Source organism: Dipteris shenzhenensis, chromosome 2 (genome assembly GCF_047967505.1).
Source record: "Dipteris shenzhenensis isolate YYH24624 ecotype China chromosome 2, Dip_SZ_1.0, whole genome shotgun sequence".
In the NCBI taxonomy this organism is placed as follows: Eukaryota; Viridiplantae; Streptophyta; class Polypodiopsida; order Gleicheniales; family Dipteridaceae; genus Dipteris; species Dipteris shenzhenensis.
Window position 1 is genome coordinate 44,608,792 of NC_141597.1, and position 24,743 is coordinate 44,633,534.

General features: G+C 45.2%; 1 protein-coding gene across 2 annotated transcripts in view; it reads left to right on the top strand.

Moving 5' to 3' along the window:
* The window catches only part of LOC147904818 (peroxisome biogenesis factor 10-like), a 96,180-nt gene that overhangs the window by 15,628 nt on the left and 55,809 nt on the right, over positions 1-24,743 (top strand). For both annotated transcript variants that reach the window (XM_087395614.1, XM_087395623.1), the window contains exons 5-8: positions 20,189-20,283; positions 20,494-20,665; positions 20,873-20,942; positions 21,066-21,144. In XM_087395614.1, the coding sequence (XP_087251740.1) occupies positions 20,189-20,283; positions 20,494-20,665; positions 20,873-20,942; positions 21,066-21,144 (416 nt within the window). The remainder of the gene's footprint in view (positions 1-20,188; positions 20,284-20,493; positions 20,666-20,872; positions 20,943-21,065; positions 21,145-24,743) is intronic.

A 24,743-nucleotide genomic window follows, 5' to 3' on the forward strand; every position in this document is an offset into this window, starting at 1 on the left:
CTCTGGCGACGCTGCATAAAGAAACCGTGGTCTCCTGGCTCGAATCAAAGAGAGCAAAGGCTCTAGATCCTCTCCCCCAAAGGGCAGCGCCCCATGTCATCAGAAAGGACTCGAATGTAACATATGAGAACAACCTGAAGATACCTGTCCATACCACTCTAGAGCTGGGGCAGCTCCATAAACAATGCCTACTAGATTCCTCTGCAAGTTGACAACGCATACACAACTACCCATCTGCTGAAGCCAAGTACCCACAGGTATACCCCTATGTATAGTGAGCCAAAGAAAGTAGGAGACTTTCCTGGCTCTACTGATGCCCCAAAAGTGAGTCCAGTAGCTCAGCAAGAGCTCTGCAGTAAGTCCCTGTGCGTGCCAATGCTGTGAGGCAGATGGTAGGTGATGAGAGTCTCTCTGCTGAAGCCTGTAACCTGCCCTCGTCGAGTACTGGAAAAAAGAAAGAGGACGAACGCCTGCCACCGGAGCTGGCCATGCCAGCTCACCTGGGTCCCAGTCGAGCTCCGCAAGAGGTCGACCCTGAAAAATCCAAAGTCTCCATCTAGGATCCTCTGCAATGGTCAACCTGGAAGGATCAGTGGCCCATTCCTTACCCAGGCAACCAATGACCCTGACTCTCTGCCAAAGGAGCTCTTGTCGATCCAGGGGGGCTGAGTGGGATACAATCTGTGAGAGGGGTCCGTCTCCGGTGCCGGTCCTAAACGAACTTCAATGCATAGCCCAGCCTCACTAAAACAACCTGACCAAGTAGAGATAGGATGAACATAGGCTGGATCTGTAAGCATATCCCTCCACTCCTGAGGAATAGCTCTCATGATCAGTAATCTGGTGGCAACAATCTGTCCAAGTGGCCTGTGTCTATCTCTGATCTCCTCCTCTGACATCTCCACACCTCCTCTGAACCAATCTCCGACTGTCACAACCCCCTGAGCATGCCATCTGGCCAAGGGAGTCCTAAGTTCTGTACTAGGGGAAGATCCCTGATATCGAACCAGCGGGTTATGATAGAGTGGCTGTCGGGCAATTTCCTCTTTGGAGGAGGGAACTGCTCTGATGAGGTGTTGTCGAAAGTGATCCCATATCTGAATAAGCCTTTTCACAAGTGGTGAGGAAGGCTGAGAATGCTGGTCCGCTAGGAAGATCCAACTAACTCTACCTGCCCACTGGCCTGCTGCTCTGGGGGTGCACTGGTGAATCCCATAGTAGGAACTGCTTCCACGGCTGATCTCCTGGAGTCAAACCTCTAACAAGAAGTTTGACTAAAAGGGCTCTGCTCTGCATCTCAGGATCAAGAACCCCAAGTCCTCCCTGCGAGGAGGGTAAAGTAATAGTATCTCATGAAACCCCGGCCCTAGTGTCCTAAGAACCGTTGCCACCACTTCACAGGAAGTTCCGGAGCAATCTCCTCACCTGACGGATCGAGTCAGCATGAAAGCACCAACATGACACAACGTACCACATAGTCGCTAGTAGAACCTGGTTGAGTACCAGGGCTCTTCCGGCCAAAGAAAGTCTAGCCGTGCTCCAGTAGGCCAGCTTTCTCCGGATGCTCTCAAGAAGTAGGGCAAACTGTTGCGTCGGGGACACCTCAATGCCAACCTGGAAGCCTAGATATCTCATGGAGGTGCCTCTGGGAATCCATACAAAGCCTCTGTCTCCTCCCCATGCTGGGGTATCCTGCTGAGCTCCTGTCTAGATGCCTTTTGATTTGTCCTGAATAGGTTTTGCAATGATTTCTCCTTCATATAAGAATCTAATAATGGAAAACAACATTGTACAGTGTAGATGCTCTGGCAACATTCTTGAGATGTTCAAGAACCAAAATCTCCAAGAGACTCGGTATTCCATGGAAGAATTCAGCAAAACAATAGCTAGGACCAAAGTTTAGAACTAGTTTAGTTATATTAACTAGACCTTTTAAAAACTAGCCCTATGACCAATGCCTCTATGCATGCACACAATCAATAAAAAAAGGGGGCCTTACAACAATTAATTACTGTAGGCTTCCTAGGTTGATAACTTGAGGTAGAACACTCTAATTAACCCATAGTTTCACTAACTTGTAGATCTTGTTGTGATCTAATGAGTATGCATGTGAGTGATCAGAGCGATGAGGGTTCTTGATCAACTTCTCTCGCCTGTGTAGTAGGTACTTGGCCGCTAGGCTGTTCAGTCTTCACATGAGGGTCGTTCAACCCTTGAAATAAGCTCCTTTCATCTGTGTTTTGATGTCAAAGCTGAATACTAGCATAACATTGTGATTGTCACTTCCAAGGTAAAGAAACCCGTATCCCATTCTCTTGCAATCTTAGGTTGTCCATATCATGCTACACCTCAATCTTTTCTATAATTGCAATTCGATACCCTAATCATGCCTACATGTCTGGAGCAAAGACTCCCTATGTCAGATGGCCTCATGGATGAAGGCTGCCAAGCATCTTTGATCTGGGTAGGAAAGAAGACTGGACAGGGGTCCGAACCCATCCTTGAAGAGGTAGTGGTAACAACCTCTGATCTTGTAGTACACGGGGCATCTGAGAGAGAAGTGCTCCTCTGACTTGATCCTCCTGGTGATCGCATAGAGTGAAAATGTCACCCTCTCTAGGTACACCCTCCACTCAGCCGTTCTCAATACAGAGACGGTGTGATGAAATGCAGAAATATCCGATCGATATCCTCAAGGAGTGGGGGAGGTGGATCTGTGTATATCCTGGTGGATCAATGAAGCCCTCTGCTGAGATCCACAGGCAATGGTCTCTATTAGAAGTTGAGCTTGACAGGAAGCTCCCACAGTGGCAACCAGGTCCTAAATGTGTGTAGCTGTAAGAGATCCTCTTGGATGACCTGGTTCACCTCGTGATATGTAAGCGGGATGAAGGGAGCTGTTAGAAACATGGTGAAGAGAGAGAGAGAGAGAGAGAGAGAGAGAGAGAGAGAGAGAGAGTTAGGGTGTGAGGAAATAATGCTCATATGCTCAAATGAAGACATGACAAAGGCTTTCATTCATTCATCAAGTATATTTTGACAAGTGAAGTACAAGCCTTTATATAGGCTACTCACACACACTCTAGCACCTAGTGCATATGGGATAGTCCCATGATGACATGTGGCACTCACACAAGACTCAACACATAAACTAGTACTAGATCACCTAGTACTACACACTAACACATCACATCACCACACTCTTTGGCTATGATATCTCCAACACCCCCCTTCAGAGCAAAGAGGTGTGAGACCCAACACGCAAGAGTAGACCGATCCCCCCTCCACTGCAATACTGCAAAGAGCAAGTCCAACTATCCGACACCTCCCGTGTAATAGTGACTTCTCAGTCAGCTTGCGACCGGCAAGGGCAAAACATCACTCGTCATCCCCCCTTGCTCTGAACTGGGTGGTCAATACCATCAACGAAAGTAAAACACAATACAATTATTTTTGGGGGACAACCCAAGGCAGAGGACCTCTTATTGACTCCAAAGACATTCAATTTAGAGGGACAACTCAAGGCTGAGAGCCTTTATTTGACTCATCGAAATGCAGCAAGACAGCTCCGAATGCTGTAGCAGATCACGAGGTGAGGGAGATCTTCACAAGTTGGTGCTGTAGGTGCCTTGAACAGATGCTAAGTGCCAAAGTCGGCTGAAATATCCTCCAAACATCAAGAAAATATATGAAATATTGAGGTGGTTCTGCAGCGGCAACCCTAAAATGACTCGAAAGTGCAATAGGAGCTTCAAAATAGGTCGAAAAAGCCTTCAAAAGCCTCGAAATTCTGCAAAGCGGCTCAGCAAGGCACTCCAAAGTACTGTAGCAGATATTCGATGGCTTCGTGCGCTCCGAAATGCACACAGCGCAACAAGATGGAAAAAGAGCAAGAAAAGCATCATGCTAATCTTGCAACTAAAGACAAAGCAGAGGAGATGCCCGAGATAGAAGAGATTCATGATGTTGCTGCCCAAAGTCAAACTTAACGCCAGCTTTTGTAAGCCAAACTAAATGGAAGAAAGGTAAAAGAATCCAGTGCAGATATTGTGACAAGTTGGGACACATTGAGGCCAATTGCTTCAACAAGATGGAAAAAGAGCAAGAGAAGCATCATGCTAATCTTGCAACTAAAGACAAAGTAGAGGAGATGCCCGAGATAGAAGAGATTCATGATGCTGCTGCCCAAAGTCAAACTTAATGAGGACAATGATCCTTACAATGACGAATGGGCTATCCATTTCTGAGTGACTATGCCAATAAGGGTAAACCCCAAAAATAGTTGTGTGAGAGACTTAGTTCCAGGCTTCCGATTTATACCTCCTACCCAGTTCACAATAATGGGGGTGACTGCGAGATGTTCTCCAACACCGGTTGTAAGCCGACAGAGAGGTTTGCTGTCACATGGGAGGTGTTGGATAGTAGGGCCTGCTCTTTGCAGTAATGTGGTGGGGTGTGAGCTTGATCTACTGGTTGCATATTGGGTTTAAACACCTTTGGTCCAAAGGGGGGTTTGTTGGAAAAAGTCATAGCCAGGGTGTGGGAACAATAGACCTAGAGTGTGTGGGTGTGAATGTGTCCCCTAGGTGAGTCACATGGGTCACTTGTGTGTGGGTCTGTCCCTTGAGAGTGTAAGGGGTTAGATTAGATTAGATTTGATTATTATGTGACCTCATCTGTGAGGTGGTTGAGTGTTGAAGATAAGGTTTGCCTAACTACATGTACTTGTGAAGGCTATCACCTCCTCCTCCGTGATCTTTGAACCAACCAAAATGCGCCTCAGGCAGAATCGATGCTTCTGTAGAGCAGCAAGAAATGCTCAGCAGAAACGCTTCTGCAGCAGCAAGAAATGACATGAAGGGGAGTGACAGGAGGGGGCGATGGGGATAGCAGCTCCTCGTCGAGTCTGATCGCATACTATCCATGATCATCTTTATAAGCTCTAGTTTCATCTATGGTTGGCATCAGCTCGATCTTTGCACCAATGGAACAGCCAATGAAGTTTTCTGAGTTTCAGTTTTGGAAAATTCATGACTCTATATATGGAAACTTTGTTGATAATGCACACCTTCTACCAACTTTATAGATTTGAAACGATGTTAGCACTTTGTCTGAGGGGAGGTCCGATCTCTTTCAAAGGTATTACCGTAGGCCTAAGGCCACTGGTGTGAGCTGCAAGAGTGTGTGATACAGGCATTATCGGGTGTGGATGTGAAGCCATGAATGACTTCTCGTAGACGTTGGTGTAGTAGATCGCTCAGTGATGGTGCAAGCGTCTATGCTATCAATGATGGTGTAAGTACAGTGTGGTATGAGTACCGGGTAGACAATAGTGTGAATGATGTACAATTGCTAAACCAAGAGGAAATGCAAGAATCCTTGGGAGGTGGTGAATGAGAAGGAGGACACAAAAGTGGAGCACGGTCACAAGAGCCAACCTTCAATGTGAATGAGACGGAACTCAAGCCACATGACACGAGGTCCGTTATACCAGGTGAAGAGAGACGAAGGGAGAGGAACACAGTAGGAAGAAGTGTTAGAGTAGAGCAAGCACAGATGGGAAAAAGCATAGTTCATCAGGAGGAATGAATCATACACCAAGAGTTACACCAGATGGCAAGATACACCAAAGAGGAGATACACTAGGCGAGCTCTTGACTCCAGCCTCTCGATCTCCAGTCACGCTCTATGCTCAAGTCCGAATGCACCTCTCCTCGAATGCCCAATCCCCTCCCCTTTGCTTGTCTTCACCTTCCCCTCATCGGCTCCTCTTGGATGGAAATACCCTTCCCTGCTTCCTATTGGTTGTCTTCATATCTCCTTAGCCGTTCTGCCACTTTGTCCTTGATGGCTTCTGCCACTACCCAACCTCCTCCGAGTCGGTGAGTTAAGTACTCCATGTGCACTACATGTCTACTCCATGTGCAGCTGACACTAGTTGGTGGCGAGCTGGACTGGTGACACAATTTTCCATGTGCACCACCTGTGCTCCCTTGACTACTGCAGTCCAGTGCACCGGTACTTTACTCTAACCAAGGTTGGCTCAGCTTTGACAAGGTTGTTCTGCCTTCGACATGTACTACTCATGTACCGCTCCAGTCATGTCATTCATGTGACCGAAGTGTGACTAGAGTGCGACCAAGGTTTGACCATCCTTGACATGTTGCTCCAGTGACCAAGATGTTGCTCAAGTGAACAAGGTGTGGCCCAGCTGTGACCAAGATCTGACCATCCTTGACATGTTGCTCCAGTGACCAGGATGTGAACAAGGTCTGCTGGCCATCCTTGACATGTTGCTCCGGTGACTAGGGTGAGAACAAGGTTTGACCAAGGTGTGAGCATGGTATGACCCCTTGTGATTGAGGTCTAACCAGTATCAGTACAAGAGTTTCCCGCGCCACTATCATTCACCGTCCTGGTGAATGACTGACACCAATGGTTTGGTGCTATAAAATTACAAGTACAAATTGACTAACTAAAAATGGCTTTTAGCCTTACATCTTCAAAACCGAAATAAACATGGCTCCCGGCCTTACATTTCCAAAACTGAAACAAAAATGGCTATAGCCTTACATCTCCAAAACCGAAATAAAAATGGCTCGTAGCCTTACATCTTGAAAGAACACCATCGTCTGTATACAACACACCATGGTCTATATACAATGAAGCAAAACTGAAAGAAAATACATCAAAACTCCTAGATTCAGAATCTACGGAACCAAAAAGAAAGACATGGAATAGTGGTAGATCCAGGAGCCACTGCTTGCTAGATAAAAGTCAGGTAGGGGGCCATGGTGGTGGTGGATGTGTGGAGGCTCCGAGGTTGGTCTGCTGCTCCTCTAAAGTGTCCATAAAGTTGCGCGTCTTCATACTTTGATTTGTAGCGATGGCAGCCAGACCTATAATGATCATGCTTGGATCAAAGAGTAAGAATTTCAACCTGTAGCCCAAGAAGATCCTTGCATGTTATGTCTGCAGATTTTCTTTCTCCTCTTGAAGTTGCTTCTGATTTTGTTCCATGGTAGTTAGGTGGCTCTGTAACTCCACCACCTACAGATCAGCTTTGGCTTTGTCTGTGACCATGGAGGTGTAACTTTCCCGTAGAGCTGTGAGTTCCCTCTGAATCTCAGCCTGGTGAGTTGAGTGACAGTCCTCCATAACTTTTTGGTGGCTGTCCACTCTTTCTCTTGTAGGCGGTGACGTTGCTCAAGCTCATCCCGTTGAGCCTCTAAGGTTGCACCCCACTGAAATTCCTTCTCATAAAGAGATACTTCCCACTCTCTACGTTGAGCTGCAACAAGTTTTTCTGTTTCTAACCTCAGATGCTCTTTTTGGGACAACATTTTGCAAGTGTGGCCTATAGAATTAGACAACGAAGCACACAGCTAAATGAAGCTATCATCCACAGTGCATTGCGCCATGTGAATCGATCGTTTTGCCCAAGCATAGCAAAAAGTCATGCGGACAATCATGTCAAGAATCTCATCATACTCCTCAAAGACTGCTTGCATACCTTCATCCTCCTGAGGCTCCAAAGTTGCCACCGGAGCCAGTGTGTCTATGTCCAGGTAACAACTGGGGGCCTTAAATGCTTTCCTATAGCATACCAGGGTTTCCTGCAAGGGAATTGTATAAAGATGATCTAGGTCCTCCTCCTCCACACAAACAGGAGACCTCTTTCGCTCGAGGTCATAAAGAAGCCGCTTATGATCCTCATTCTGCTCCTTAACCTGTACCTCATGGGAAAATGAATTTCATGAAGATGAGGAAAAATACACGTCCTGCATATCATTCTCCCAGGCAAATCTATCACCTGGCTATTTTTTGCCACCTCGCTATTTTTGTCCGCCTTACTCATCTAGGCAGCTCTACCTGTTGTAGGCCTTGGGGAGAATGGAGGTGTGGCATAGGAGGAGTTATCCCATGAAGAGGCCTTGGGGAAGTGACCATACTTGTATTTGAAGGGGATCTTTGCTTGGGGAATATCATCTCCATTTTGAGCCTTATCTCGTTGGTGTCTCTTTTATCATGCAGAGTTCATGCTTTGTAGGTTGCTTTACCCTAGGGCCTAGGACAGTTTGGTGATCCTGCTGGGGAGGGGTTGAGTTCTTACTCCCCCTCCCGAGATCTCGGTAGATCTTCTCATCTCATCCTATTCTTTTCCCCTCTACCTTGTATGGTCAACCTCAACTCCCTCTCCTTCCATTCCTGATCCTCTGTGCTCCTCCCCCCACTCCTCCTCATGCTCTCTCCCCTTTCCCTTGACCACCACCTTGTTTCGTGATGTTGCAATGGACAGGTAGAAGCAAGCCCCCCCTTATTTTGCTGATGCAGATGGGCTGGGAGGGCAGCCTTGCCCCTGAATTGGACAACTCTTTGTTCAACAAGTCTAATTGTAATGATCGGCCAAAAGCAAACGGAGAGAAGGCTGTTGCTATGACGATCTGACTTTTGGTGCATAAAAGAAAGAGTCGTACCTCACATGCACTTGATGCAAGCTGTTCGAGCTTATTGGGTGTTCTTCCCTCTAGTCTTGCCTTCATGCTTGTATTTCTCATACGTGCGCCCCACGTGTTTTTCACCTTGCCACCTTAGTTTCTTCTTCCACACAATGCTGGTGTCTTGAACTCAATCCCCTGCCTGAGATCTCCTTCTTACTATCCCTCTCAGTTCTTGACCTTGGGAGCTCTTAGCCTAATCAGTTCTTCCTCTCTATCAGCCTAAATCCTCGTTGGTGTCTCTTTTATCATGTAGAGTTCATGCTTTGTAGGTTGCTTTACCCGAGGGCCTCGGACACACACCGTTTGTTAACCAACTTGATTTCGATATATTTGTCTCTATAAGAGAATATTGCCTCAACAAGTATATCGGTATCACAGAGACAAAAACCAGCTTCTAGCTGGCGTAGATCCTCATGATCTTTCACAAATATAAATAAGTATTTCCAAAAGCTCAGCCTGTGGGGCTGCCGCCTAGCTCCCAGGCTCATCACCAATCCCATGGGGCCGTTGCCCAAGCCTAGATCATAGTCCGTTTTAGTGCCTCAACTCACGCCTTGCCAATTGGCTCTTAGGCCTGCTTCTCAGTTGTGTTTTAGTCTAGATAATCCACAATGATCATCCAAGTTTGATGCTCAATGAAATTTTCAACTCCATATTGAGGGCAGCAGAGCAACATTTTGTCTTCTCCAGGCTGGGTTATTAGCATGGGGCTTTGAAATAGATCAAGACCAAGAGGAGGACCATAAGCTCTCGCATTGATTGAGATGTTAGGCCACCCTATCTTCAACCTTTGCTAGTAGCAGCACACCAGTTGAGGCTGAAGCATAGGCATCTTTTGGTTGAGAGATTTTAGTACGAAAACGTTAAGGAACAGCGTGACAGGCAGGCCAATGAATTGAATTCAAAGTAAATTGATTACCCAAAAAGGTGTAATGCCAACAGAAGCTTTGGGAAAAATCAAGAGATGATAGTTAACACTTCATGGAGCAAACCCTTAAATATAGTACACAGAAAATGATAGTGTGAGCACTATGATACCACATCGACTCCATGCTCTTTACCAATCCAAAGAGTTGAATGGCACAATGATATGCATTGCCAACAAGCTTAACAACGGTCAACTGAGAAAGAGAGCATCTGGTCAACTAAATTCAAGAAAGCCAGGAAAGCACGGAAATGGGCAGCCAAGAGAAAAATGCAGCATCAATGAGGGAAATCAAGGCGGAAACACAAGACCCCTCAATCCATAACACATGTAAATGAGGAAAAAAACACAGGTCTAGGCATGATGTAGTTTCCAATGTCCCAAATATCGATTTGGTTTCAAAGGGCATCTCTCTCTCTCTCTCTCTCTCTCTCTCTCTAGGAGGGAATTTCATCCTAGGACGGTTGCTTAAGGAGATGGTTGCATCCTACACATACTTCGGGGTCCTTTTTTCCGGCCCGACTAAGTAGGGGATACGCCACATTCGCCAGACTTGAGCGACAATGCTTCCACTCTCACTTTCATGACCCCCGGACCAAAATCCTCCTCTTTGACTCTCTGGCTCATTCGGCAAGTATGTATGGCAGCCCTTGTTGGCGGCCAGTTCTATCAAATCAGACTGGGCTTGTGTTGAGGCTTTAGGTTCTTATGCTTTCATGGATGATCCACAGTAAGCCCTCACTTCCAAAATCTGATAGTCCATCCTCCTCTTTGACTCTCTGGTTCATCCAGCAAGCATGTATGGCAACCCTTGTTGGCAGCCAGTTCTATTAGATCAGACTGGGCTCGTGTTGAGGCTTTAGGTTCTTATGCTTTCATGGATGATCCACAGTAAGCCCTCAATCCCAAAATCTGATAGTCTTGGCTGAGTTCAGAGTATCCCTATAGCTGAATGCGGGGTTTCAGATGATCACGTATCTCTACCACATCAAACAGTATGGCTCCTGCACCATGACGTAGGCTTCCTTGGATGGCCTTGTCCTCATCTATGGCACTGGTGGCAGAGGGTAACTAGAGGTGTTGGTATGTGGTATTTGCAGATGGTTTCAGAGCTCGGTTTTCTATATAGACAGGTCACCTCCCTTCTAGTATAGCATCGATGCTCCTGTTGGAGATATCTTAGCCAAAGAGTGTAGTGATGTGATGTGTTAGTGTGTAGTACTAGGTGATCTAGTACTAGTTTATGTTGTGAGTCTTGTGTGAGTGCCACGTGTCATCATGGGCCTTATCCCATATGCACTAGGTGCTAGAGTGTGTGTGAGTAGCCTATATAAAAGCAGTTGGCCTCAATGTGTCCCAACTTGTTACAATATTTGCACTGGATTCTTTTACCTTTCTTCCCTTTAGTTTGGCTTACAAAAGCTGGAGTAGAGTCTAAGCTACTAGCACTTAGATTATCCTTGTTCCATTTGTCTTTCTCAAGGAACAATGCAACAAGACCTTCATAATGGTGACAGCCGCATGGAGTATTTGTTAAGTATGCTCAAAACAGGAAATACCACGCTTACTTGCAATTTGTCTTTGTCATCGTGCTCAGATTTGAGACTAGCCAATTGTTGAATTAGTGAGCCAAACCTAGCCAGATGGCTACTTGTTCTTGACTATCATCCATCTTTAGATTATTAAACTTGAGTTTCAAAAACACTATGATTTTATTGCCAAAAATACCATAAGTTTTGCCCAAATTCGCTTGGCTGTAGACTTGAAGTCGTTGTGGTGCACCAAAGAATCAGCAAGTCCTAGCCCAATAATGGCTATGGCCTTGTGATTGCATTTTGCCCAATCTGAGCTAGAAGCTTCATTTTCTGCTCCAGATACAACCTCCCAAAGACCTTCCTAATAAGAACTAGCTGCATTTTTGTCTGCCATGTAGGGAACCCAGTTCCAAAGAAATTTAGCACCAAAATTACGTGAGAAGAAAGAGAGGATAGTGCCATGAGACAAACAGGGAATTGAATTGCCTGAAGGAAAAAGACTTGCAGGAAAAGAGAAGCCACCAGAAAATGTAGAATCTCAAGCAACCGTGAGATCAACTGGTCAACAGTTTAAAAATAGATGGTTGTAGACTGCAGGTCCTAAGTTCGAATCTCACACCCTCCCTTCTTTTTAATTTATCAGAATCATGCCATGTGTATGAACCACAAAGCATGCAGATACATTTTTTTTGGATGAACAGTAAGTGGAGACGTCCGAGTAGCAAATCAACAGTGTGTTGAAATCAATGAAAGTGACCACAAAGATGTTTCTGCTCTAGCCAAGGCCAACAATATGCAGATCTGCTTTGCTCATACAGACCGTCGCTTTGATTTTGTCGAGGAGCATGTGACGAGTATTTAGTCGAGCTATACTTTTGTTGGTGGTGAACAACTATGTGGATAAAAATGGTGATGGTGATGGCAGTCTCTCATTGTGCCCCAAGTGAACTGGATGGCGGAAGAAGAAATAGAGGATTTGATTATCAGTAGCATATCTCGAGACAGAGGCAAAATCATAGGCAGATACTATATGAGAGCATTATGAGCATCTCAGAAGCGGTGTCTGATAAGCCATCGTCCAACATTTTGTAAGAAAATGGTGTCTTTCTCCTTTGGTAGCAGATTTGTGGGAATTGACACAGGCTACACCACGAGTTGTCCTAAATGGCACACTAGTAAAATGACGATATCAATCTCAGCATGTCGAAGGTTGGGGTTGAATCAACCAGTAGCATCACGCACAAAAAGAGAAAGAACGAAAGAAAGTTTATTAAAGTCTTCGGAAGACCGATGGGTCGATGAGATTGTGAAAAACCTGGTACAAATGATCTGTGGTAGTGGAGCTACTAAACGAGCATCCACACCAATGCAAAATGCAAAAAAATGCAGAATGGTAGTACTAAGTCCTAAATACAACATAGTCAGGTCGATGGTCGGCTATATGTCAATCTTAGCATCATAATCAACATCATCATCATCATCATCAGCAGCAGGACATCAAGGTGGATGAGGCAATGGAGGCATGAAGTCGGCAATAGAGTGCTGTTGGCCACTCAAAGGTGCAGTCCTAGCACGTCTCTTGGTTGTAGCTCTGCATCTAACGAGGGCTACTGTGACCGCCGTCGGTCGGGCTCCGACTCTAAACAAGGAGGGGATGTCCCCAAGTGTGATCTGTGTGTCAACCCTCTGTCTGAGCTATCGGGTCACATGCTTGGGGTCACGGTCATGTTGAGGCCTTGTCTCGTGGGGGTCCATGTGATCTGGCCGAAAGAACTCTATGATAGAGCTCCGAGAGGAATCAACCAAGGAAAAAGTCTGCTCCTGTCTCTGTGCTCGGAGTATCCTCTCGCGGTGTCTAAGTACCTCATGAATGAAACCTGCATGGCATGCTCGCCAGCCCGTGTTGCCATATTTCTATGTGTCTGCTCTTCCTATAACAGAAGTCCTACCAACTCGTGAAAAGAGAGAGGCTTGCTGCCCCCCCCTCAATGACAAATTCAGCGAGGTGTGGAAACCAAGATAGGACTCAGGAAGAGAATTCAGAGTGGTGGTAATCATCTCTGAATCCGGAATCACTTCATCAATATTCAGTAGTTGCTCCCTCAAAACTTGAAGGTTTGTGAGGTGAGTATTCATGGAATCTCCCTCATCCATATGCATATGAGAAAGCTCTCTCTTCAGGAAGGAAACTCTGGCATCATTTCTTGCTGCAAACATAGTCTCCAATATCTCCCAAGCTGCCTTTGAGGTCTTGCATGACCGAATGTGAGGAATAATGAACCTTTTGACAGAAAGAGAAATCACTGATAGAGCTTATGCATCTCTAGAATCCCATCTTTTCTGCTCTGCTGTGGGAGCCCCTGGAGTAGCAGCTCCAATTACTTGTGCTGCATTTTAACCTCTACCCCTGCCTCCAGCTGTAGGAGTGACAGGTGTAGCCACAAAATCTGGCCTTGCTTCATCTCCATTGACATAATCCCAAAGATGTCTGCCAACCAAGATGTTGCGTACCATAAAACTCCACAAGGAGTAGTTGGTGCCATCCGACTTATCTTCCTGTGTGAGGACTCCAAACACCTCATTGGGGTTGTTTTGAGCCATTTTTGTCAGATAAACTAAAAAATACAGCAAACTGAACAAGTAAATTCTTTTTTGGGGTGCAAAATGCACAAGTAAAATCTGCCAAAGAAATTTGGCCATAGTGACAAATACTGTCATAGCCTATCAAAGGCTCAAAATGCACCACAATGCTCTGCTAATTGCCCAAAAATCTGCAAATAAAATCTGCAAAAAGTGGCGAAATTCTGCAAATTGACTCACTTTGAGTCCAAAATTGGTTGCAAACCTCCAAAATGCTCTTTCAATTGCAAAATTGCAACCCAAATGCAAAAGCCCCAATTTCTTGTGAGAAATTGCATACAAAAGAGGGCAAATAGACTGAAAGCCCCAAATGTTGCAAAATTTGCACTCTGTCAGCAAAAGCCTCAAATGTGCTCAACACTTGCTACACAAAAATGCCTTTTTCAACGCACAGCCAAACAATGGCTAGATGTACAAAAAGAATTTCTTGCAACTCGACCCTATAAGCAACCACCTTGCAAGAGTACCCCGTAATAGTACCCTACTCCAGAGACCTGCAACAGTCTGTACAGTACGGACCGTACGGCTGTACGGACGGCTGACGTGAGCTGTACAGCGAAAGTACAGTCAACTGTACGGATGGCTGACGCAGCTTGTACAGACAAAATGACGACCTGTACGGACAGAATGGCGCTGACTGTTTGTACAGAGCTACTGGTACAGTTGTACGAACGGATGCAGTACTGTTGTATGGACAGCAGATTCGATCCGTACAGCGTACAGTTGCTTGTGTACATGTGTACGACTAGCAAGTACGGGACGGTGCAGGTATGTTTGTATGGACAGTGAATAGGGCTAGTACGGCACAGGGCAGCTGGGCGTACGGATGTACGGAACAGCCCACAATGGATGTACGGACTACTGCGCAGGCTGCCTTTGAAGATGCAGGTAGGGGCTGGACTCTCCCAAGCTTGGAATGGAGAGTGACCAGGGAGCAGACTGAAGGAGCTTAGCAAGGGTAGGAGATCGACTTGCTCTGATACCAAATGAAGGAGATGAGCAGACGATTGAATGGGAGCAAGAGTGTGAGAGCTGAACGTAAGTTTGCAATAGAGGAAGTGAACAAAGTACAAGAGAGAGAAGGTTTTTAAGTGATAAAACCTTATCCTATTCACTAACCGTAGTTAGTGAACTAACTGTGGTTAGGGGAAAAAACCTCTAAATGAGGAAAAAGTGTCCCTAACCCACTTATTGGCATTACATTGGTCACTGCCTACAATATATCAATAATTCTAACTCGTACATCCTCGTTGGGTGGACCAAGGAGTCAAAAAGCAACCCCTTGGTACGTGGATCCTAAAAGTGCGAGCGGAAGCACTGCCTCTCTAGTCTGGCCAATGAAGCATATCCTCTGCTCAAGTGTGCCTGCATCGCAAGTCTCATAGTGAAGATGGGTCCGGAAAGGACAACCCCAAGATAAGTGTATGATGAAACTATCTCGACAGGTGACCCATCAAATATGAACTGCTCCTGGCGCATGATGGCTCGAGATGTATTGAAGATCATGACCTTGGTTTTACCGAGGTTGACCTTCAAATCATGAGACTCACAAAAGGACTATAGTGCGTCAAGGTGTCTCTAGAGCCCCTCTGCTGAGGAAGACAAGAGAGCCACGTCATCTGCGTAAAGAATTATCCGGATCAGTGTGCTCGCGAGAGAGCAACCTACCCCCCTATGTCTGCATCACTGTCTCAAGCTCGTCAATGTAGAGGCCAAACAAGGTAGGCGATAATGGACACCCGTGTTTAACCTCGATAGTGCTCATGATCTCGTTTGTCCACCCAGATCTCGCCCGGACTTTGCTTGAAACTCTCTCGTAAAGTGCCATGATAGCCCAAATGATCTCCTGGTCAGAATCCAAGTCTTATAGACACCATATGAGGCGGGCTGTCGAAACCGTGTCAAATGCCTTGCGGAAATTCACAAAGCAACAATAAACCCTCTGCTTCCGTGCCCTCACCTCCTCGATGATACATTTGAGCGTGAGAGTGTGGTCCATGGTTCCATAATCACGCCGGAATCCGGCCTGTCCTACTGCAAATCTGTTGACCTCGGAATCAAGTACTGATGCATAAACCTTGGACATGACATGTTCAATCATAATGGTCCTATAGTTCTCCGGGCTCATAGGATCCCCTGCCTTGTGGATGGGTGAGATAGTGTTAATGGTCTAGGTGCGTGGAAACCCCAAACAAACAGCTTCATTAAAGAGCTTTGCTAAGATCGGGGCTAGGAGGTTAATCCCATATGCAATGAACTTAGTACATAGCCCCTCATGATCCTTCGCTCGGCCATTATGAAGTTTCATTACGACATCCTTCACCCCTCCCCCCCCTCTAGTGAAGAGGGTGCAGGATGTGGGACGTGGCATGTGTGAGAGGTTAGGGACTAGCTGATTTGGGATGTCGTAAAGTGTGCATGCATAATGAAACCAGATCTGAGTGTCAGTGAGTGGTGAGGGGGACCGTCCTTCTAGAAATCTCCGCCAAAAGTCCTTAGAGTTGTTACTAAACAAGATGTTCAGTAGCTCCTCCTTGTTCCGATGAATGAAGTCTAGTTTCTTTCTTCGTACCAGTCTACGGTACTCACGTAGCACCTCTGGTTCGCTCTAAAGACTGTTTTTGGTTTTGAATCTAAGCTGACGGCGTCAAGCCTTACACTCATCATCGTACCAGCTATTACAGGGTACGGTCTCAGGGGGTGGTGGGCAGGTGGAGCAGGTGGTGTGGGGGAAGGCATGAAGGGCAGCCTCTTGTAGTGAGCGGGTGACCATGGCAGCACGATTCTCTAAAAGGGGTATGAAGTCAATATAGGCGAGAAGATGGTGCAAAAATCAGGCAGGCCAGCCCCTCCAAGATAGTGACTATGGCTGATTATGAAAACAACATGCATGAGGTATGCCAGCGAAGGCAGCAGCACTCTGTGGACTAGGCTGAATCCAAACAGAAACAGGTGTAGTTGTGTTGGACATGCTTAATCTATCGGGGGCTGTGTACCTATTGAGATCATAAGCAATGGTGTTGAGCAGATTCAGAATGACGAAGCAACTAGCGGAGTGCCAACTTCCCACGAAGACGAGGACATGGCCTAGAACTTGGTTTCATGGCTCTGATACCAATTGTTGGTTCAGAGATCATGGAGGAGGAGGAGGTGATTGCATACACGTGGCAGGCACACAAATACATGGAGTTCGCTTGATTTGAAAGGAGGATGCATGTGCCAATTTTATAGGCTAGGCAAGCCTTAGCTTCAACACTCTACCACCTCACAGATGAGGTCACACAGGAATGAAATCAAATCCAATCTAACCCCTCATACTGTCAAGGGACAGACCCACACACAAGTGATTCATGTGACTCACATAGGGACACATTCACACCCACACACTCTAGGCCTAGTGTTCCCACACTTTGGCTATGACTTTTTCCAACAGTTGTTCCTGCTTTAAAGACGTAGATTCTTTCTGTTACAGAGAGGCGTCAATTCGTGCTGACCTGGGCTTGGATTTTGCTGCTCCAGAGGCATCTTTTCTTGCTGTTTCAGAGGACCCTTTTATTTGCTACTGAGGCACATTTTTTTCTGCTCATGGCTGCTGACTTGGATGTGTCTTGGCTGCACAAAAGTGCTCCATGTGTGCTGCTTGAAACACACTTTGCAGGTGTTTTATTTGGGTGCAAACAGCCTGGAGTTTTCGCCCCTCTCATGCTCGAGGCTGGTCCATCTAAAGCGTCCCTTCCTATCCCTTGTTACATAAAAAACAGGCAGTTGAAGTGGCCATCTAGAGGGTAACTTGGTCTCATTCTCACAGGCATCAAGCTGGTTCTTGCATTGGAGCTGCAAGATATTCCACTTGTTCTTTTTGTCCTTCTCCATCCCTATCCCATTTCTCCTTAAAGCAGCTCCTCTCTGTCAGGTCGGTGAAAGCCATGACAATGGAGGACAAAAACACCATTCCAGTCATTACACCAGAGGAAGTTGAGGTCCATGTCACATTACCTCCAGACATTGTGCAGTTGATTGATGCAACAGAGGAGGGATTTCGTGAGATGCAGCCCATCGGGTTCCTTCCTAGTAGAGGCCAGCAGCTTTGAGACTTGGTGTACACTGACATGGCGACGTTGGGTGTCAGTGTCACGATGTTCAGGCTGCTTGGCAGGGGCTACTTCTCATTTGGTTTCATGCCATTGGCACCCTTCCATCTTGTGTGTAGACTGTATATATGAAATGTGAGGGGCCTCAACGGCCGCAGATACATCACTGGCCTGGATGGTCATAGGATGGGAGTGTCTAGACTGCAGATTCTTAGAGACTTTCTTTGGTCCATCTCCTATGGATCCCCTCCGGATTTTGTACCTATGCAGGAACATAAGCTATCAAAAGCTAAGATTAACAAATGAACATCACGTATCAAGGTTCAGAGTAGACTATTTTGAGTCCAACCGATGGCACTAGAGGTGGGGTTTGCATATCGGTTTCTACGAGATGGGTTGCTGACATCATTCACGAGGGCACATAGTGGTGAGCAAGCCGTTTACATCATCATTTAGATTGAGAATACTACTGTTGGTATTCTCAATGCGTATGCTCCCACTAGGCAAAGACATGTCTTTTGGAGGCAGCTAAGAGACACTCTTCCACCAGGCTGACACTTGGTTTGTTGGAGGAGATTTCAACATGGTTGAATTGTTTGAAGACAAGATCGGTCAGAGTGAGGGAGGACTATTAGACAAAGCGAGGTTAGAGTGGGGCCATTTCTTGCTCCATGCTGCTCTTCGTGATGCATTTGGTTGTTCTCTCATCTGGCAGACAGTCTACAGTTCTCTTGGTTGAGGGTCTCACTCTTCTAAACTAGATTGGACAGAGTCTATGTTGGTCAGTTGGCCGTGCTAGAGGAGGGCAGGGGGGATTCTGTCAGGCTTTGTTCTCTCGGACCATGGTGTGGTGTTGCTTCAGGTTATGTCGACTTCTAGACTAGGGGGCACTGATACAGTTGGAGTCCTAGGTTTTCTATTTTAGGAGATAGATTTCATGCATGAACTTCAGGATATTTGGATCTTCGAGGACAGATTAGAGGGTCCTGGATGGTTAGGTTGGGTGGAGCGGGCTCTAGAGAGAGTCAGGGCCTCAGGACGACTTGTTAATTGGAATAAATCAAAAGGTGTTTGGACAGGTGCTATGCAAGATTCTCGGAATTGGGGTGTTGATAGAGGTTTTGCTTGGGTTCCTAGAGGCAGTTCCACTAAATATTTAAGCTTTCAGGTTGGGTTGACATGTCTCCGGCTCGGTAGTTTGTACCTATGTTGGAGAGTATACAAAGGAAGCTAGCATTGCTAAACTTTCCTTGGCTGGGAGAGCAATGGTGATCAACCAAGTACTTGTGGCTACCATGCTGTATGTGGCCTCTTGTGGATCTTTCCATGCAAGCAGCGTTAGATAGGTGAAGAGGCTGCTTAGGAATTTCTTGTGGAGTGGCGGGGATGGCTTAGTGGACACCAGAGCCAAAGTATCTTGGGACACTTTCGCTTCCTACATCATGGGGTCGATTGGGGATCTAGAGCTTTAGAGCAGGGCACTCCCAGTCGAGCTTCTTGCCAGAGGCTTGACCCCAGGGGATCAGCTTGGAAGCAATTCTTGCTTCATAGTATTCTTTAGTGCATGGCATGAGCAGCTGGACAGTCGTCGCGAAGTGTCAGTTGGATTTTCACAGTGGACCATCATTGTGAGCGGAGACTTGTTAAAGCGAGCAGTCCCATTCACCAGGGATTAGTTAGCGAGGCAGCCACTTTTTCATAACCTTTTGGTGCAGTATCAGGGTGTCCCTTGGCAGTGAGCAGAAATCTAGATTGGCACAATGGCACCCTCAGGGGTTGTCTAGTATTGGTAACTGGTTCAGTGGAGGTTAGGAGGGCATAGAAGACCATCATTCGCTGATGTGGACGGCGTCCCCAGGTTGTTGGTACTAGACTCTAGATTATGAGAGCCATTTTGTAGGCTTAGAGAAAGACCCTTATTGATCCTCACTACCCTCAGACTGAGTTTAGAAGATGTGCTCAGGTCATTGGTGGACACACATCCACTGTTGCTGATATACTGGCTTGCATTTGGACTGATCTCATTTTTAATATCTGGAGGTAGTGGGAGAGATGCACTGGGCCACTCGAGAGAGATTGATAGCATTCATGGGGACTTGTGATTGTTCCTTGTTTTGTCATGTTACTCCAGTTGGGATGACGTGGCAGTAAGGTCCATGGTTGTTTGTTCATATTGTAGAGGCCAAGGATAGAGTTCTCACTCTGCCACCTTTGGTTTAATTTGTTTGAATGGAATAAATTACTTTTTACTCCACAAAAGTAGAGCTTTTAAAAAGTGGGTTCATGGAGATCGATACTGCAAACAATAAGATCAATATGGATAATAATTGGTTGTTTTGAGCTCAGCAGGTAGAATGTCATTGATAGTTAGGGCCAAGATTGGAATGAATGGGGGAGAGGGAAAGATTTCAACAAATGTTGTCATGTGACTCCAACTTATTGGCATGACAGTGATGTAAGGTTGGATGCGAATCTTATGTAGTCTTGGATGCACAGGTGGCAGGTCAATCTGGGCTACCTTTGAACCCAGCCAGGCGCACTTTACTCGTACTTCTTCAAACAGTTCTTCCTTACCTTGCTGAGCGAGTCAGGTACGCCTGTAGTTCAGGTTCGAGAAATATTGGAATGCCAGGCAGGGACTTCTACTGAATAGGTGACCTTGTATCTTTTGTGTGGTTGACCTAATGCATTTCACAAGTTGTCTGGGCATCTTAGTGCTACAAATCTCTTTGCAGTAAAGGCTTTTGGTCAACATATTTTAATAATCATTGAATTCTAAAGCTACTTTCTTTACTTTACAGTTCCAGGGCTGCTGGAAGAGGGATGTTGCTAGCTTATGAAAGTGCATTTGATGGGGATGTTCAAGCAAGAGAGACAACTGGAAATAACTCTGCCCATGATGAAGCGAACAGACAATCATCTCTGCAACGGCTAAAAGGGTTGTGGAATGTAGCACTTCAGAAATGGCCGGTGGTAGGTTTTGATATATGATGTATGCTTCATATTGGCATTGATGAGTAAAAGGAAACTAAATATATGATTTACTCAATAGTCTTCCTGCAGGCAAATTTTTTTAAATATTTAGTAATTTCAAAAAAAGGGACGCTGGGAATTTTGGGACTGCCTGATGGTGGATTCTAGCAGTTGTGTTTAATGACAAGAAATGTGTTATTCATGAAGGTGCGTCCAGCTGTCAGGGAAGCTCTTGTTTTGGTGGCTCGTGCAAATTTGATGCTATTCTACTTTAATGGTATGTCTTCTTATGGAAAAGATTTCCTTTTTTGAGATGTCTAAATCAGGTAATATGGCAACCAGTTTAGTACGAGTAATGAAAATGCTTGATGGTACAATGAGAAGTGTTTGGGTTCTGCAGGTATATATTATCATGTTGCTAAACGAGTAGCTGGAATTCGATATGCTTATATGGGAAAGCTGCCTCAGCAAAGGATCAGGTTGATAAACTGTCCAGCTATGTGATGTGGTATCAGTCTGTATCATAGAGAGCTCTTGCATGTGAGTGCACACACACAAATGCCAAATCAAATGCTGATTGAACTCATGATTAGGAAGTTAGAACCACACAATTGCAATTCATCTCAAATGAAAGTGACCAGAGAGGTCTTTCAGTGCAGCTCTACTTGTCCGACAATTGCCCAGAAATGGCTGTGTGGTTACAAAGCCACAATCTATATATTTCATTGGCGAGGGTAAAATCCCTGCCATTGCTTTGTAGGACACCTGTAGTTGCCTCTTGTTACCTCTGATGTGGTCGGTTGCATATGCACCTTGGGAATCTGGATCCAAATCAGGTAGGCACCTCCAAGGCAACAGGTACAGGAACTGATTGCCTAGCTAGCGTTCCGTATCATTAGTGATGTCACATCCCTAGCTAATCATGGTTAGCTAGCAAGTAGCCCTAGGAAGGTCAAGTACAATGTAGTATGAGAACAAGTCTAGATTATTTGGACACAGAATACTCAAGTTTGTGCCTTTTACTACCACTCTAATCTATCTAATCCCAAGGATTAATTGATGACCTATCTGTATTTTGTACTATCGATGGTGTCATGTCCATTGCTAATCATGTTTAGCTAGCAGCTAGCCATATGATTATGTGCAACTCTGAGTAGTGAGTAGTCTATTATCTAACGAGAGAGGTCCTCAGGCTAGGAACACATTGATACTATGCAGAAATATAGGTGAGGTGGGTTCAGGGTACTCCCATTGTGTAAATTTGGCTTGGGGCTATAGACAAACCAATGCCTGTAAAATTGATGTGGCCAAGAGAGTTTGAGGTTTCTTAGTGGAGAGGGCATTTGCATGTCTATTGAGCGAAGGTGGTAATATTGTGAGCTTAACTTGCCTCCAGGATGGTGAACTTTAGGCTCTTCATGCTACTAGGAAATTGCTCGAACTTTACCCTCCCTTGAGTTTATTCACAACAGATAGGATTTTACCTCCCTCTTGAGTCTTCATGATGCTACTCTACCTCAAGGATCTTGATTGCAAGGGACTTTAACCTCCTTGAAAGTCTTCGAGCAGTTCAAAGGCCTATGTGCTATTTTTTTAAAGACATTTTACACGATGCTTCTCAACACGACTCATTAAGGCTAAATTTAGGTCTCTAGGTTTGCTCAAGCCTTTGAGGTCACACATGGTTCTACTTTGCATTGTACCTTCTTCAATGTGCTTGGGACCTCGAACATTCAATGCATCAGAATTGGTGTGTAATCTCTCTTCTTTTCAGTGCTAATAGTGTAATTAAGGAGTGTGGTTTCCTCCGTGTATTAAATGTAATGATTTGAATGACATTCTTGAATTAGACTAAATGACTTGGTGGTGCTAGAGACCACCAAGGTGTTGGCTTTTGCATATGGAGAACAAGTATTATATTCTAATTCCTTAGATGAGGATATAGATGATCAGACAAGGAGCCTAGTAGTGTAACATTGTGGATTCTTGGTTCTTCATTGTACTTGCATGTATGATGGAGTAGATAGATGTGGTAACTTTTTGCCTGTTTCATGAATTTTGCTACATGCTTATTGTGGCAGTTGATATCCCAACATGGGATGAATTATCAAGCATGAACTTTATTATTGATCTACCGACAACAGAAGGTGGACATGACTCTATCCTTGTGGTGGTTGACCGTATTACCAAGATGGATCACTTCATTCCAACTAGGGGGTCTATTAGTGCTCCACAAGTTGCGGATTCATTTATTAGTCATATATTTCACTTGCATGGATTACCTAGATCCATAGTGTCAGACATGGATGCTAAATTTACCAGTCATTTTTAGAGTGCATTGTTTGAAGCAATAAGGACTGAGTTGGGGATGAGTAGTGGGGATCATCCTGAAATGAATAATCAGACAGTGAAAGTCAACCGGACCTTTGAAGATATTCTGAGGGAATATGTATTATTAAGGCAACACATACATTGAATAAGTGGTTGCCATTGTTGGAGTTTGCCTACAATGATAGAAAACATTCCTCTACAGGAATGAGTCCTTTCGAGTTGAACTATGATAATAGACCAGCAAATCCGACTACGGTTGGAATACCTTAGAAAATGCCTATTGCCACAAACTCTATTGTTCAGATGCATCAGATGCTTGCCTTTGCGAGAGCTAACATCTGCCAAGCTATGGATAGAGCTAACACGTATGGGGACGAAAATAAATCTTTCACTCCAAATCTTTGAGTGTAGGAGAGCGTAGTAAGTTATCACCCTCATATTGTGGGCCGTGGTTAATTCTAAAAAGAGTAGGCACGGTGGCCTATAGATTGGCATTACCACAGGGAGGTGTACCCATTGTTTCATGTTTCTCTTTTCAAAGGGGTTTTGCGCCCAGGTGACTCACTAATCGAAACTATTGTTTTGTTTTAGGAGAAAGAGGATAATGCAAGGCACTAATCGAAGGTATTGTTTTGTTTTAGGAGATAGAGGATAATGCAAGGCACAAACCAATAAGAACCCTGGACTGAGAAACAATGCAAGTATGCAACGGAAGATACACACGATGTTGATTGCATGGTATGGTTTACCTCTATCTAAGATGACTTGGTAATCTGTGTACTAGATGTAGAGAATGTTCAAATATCTTGTCATCGAGGATGCCGATGTGTGAAGAGGGAAGGAATGCTATGCTCAAGTCGAGATAGCATGACCTCAGAAGGATCAATTGGCATTAACTTCTTAAGTGGTTGACATTTGTATTGTATTTGGATTGCACTTTATGTGTATGGTCAAGAAGTTCAATGTCAAGGTCATCGGTGAGGGTGATTAGTCGAGGAGAAATCCAAGCTGTCAAGGGAATTCATTGAAGCGAAGTAAGGAGGTTGATGTGATGGAGCCTGAAGAGATGGAAGCTGAAGAGTACATCAGGGAGGTGGAGGAGATGAAAAGAAGAATGTCTTGGGCATCCAAGCTCACAGACATTGGCCAGCCAAGGCCTATAGAAGCCAAAGGCCAACGAGCCATCATGAAGTATGACAATAAACAGGACAAAATTGTAGTCTTGAAAAGCAGTCCAAGTCACTCAAGAATAACAAGTAATGAAACCAACAGAGTCAAAGTCACTAGGCAATGGGTGGTCTACCGCTAAGGAGAGCAAGTATTTATAAGGTTTGCAAACAATGATCTTCTTCACCATGACGGGGATACATATCTTTGTTGTTTTCGGTTGCAGAGGCGAGACTTGAAGGGCCCATCGGAGTCTAGCTAGAGGGCTGTCATAGACTTCTTCCACCCCACGACTTGTACTAGAGCCAATGCAAGAGACGACACACTCGAGACCCGGAGAACACGACACGACGGACTTGCCCTCGAATTGACTCACACATGAGGACCGTAGTGATATCTCCTTTCGAGTCTTCGACTTGGGGAGATAGATCACTGGAATGATGATGGCACTTGGAAGACGACGAGCTACCTCCTAGAGATTGTTAGAACTATTGACATATTCTAGACAATGACCAATGTAATTCATAAGTGAGTTAGGGGCACTTTTCCCTCACTAGAGGTTTTTTCCCCTAACCACAGC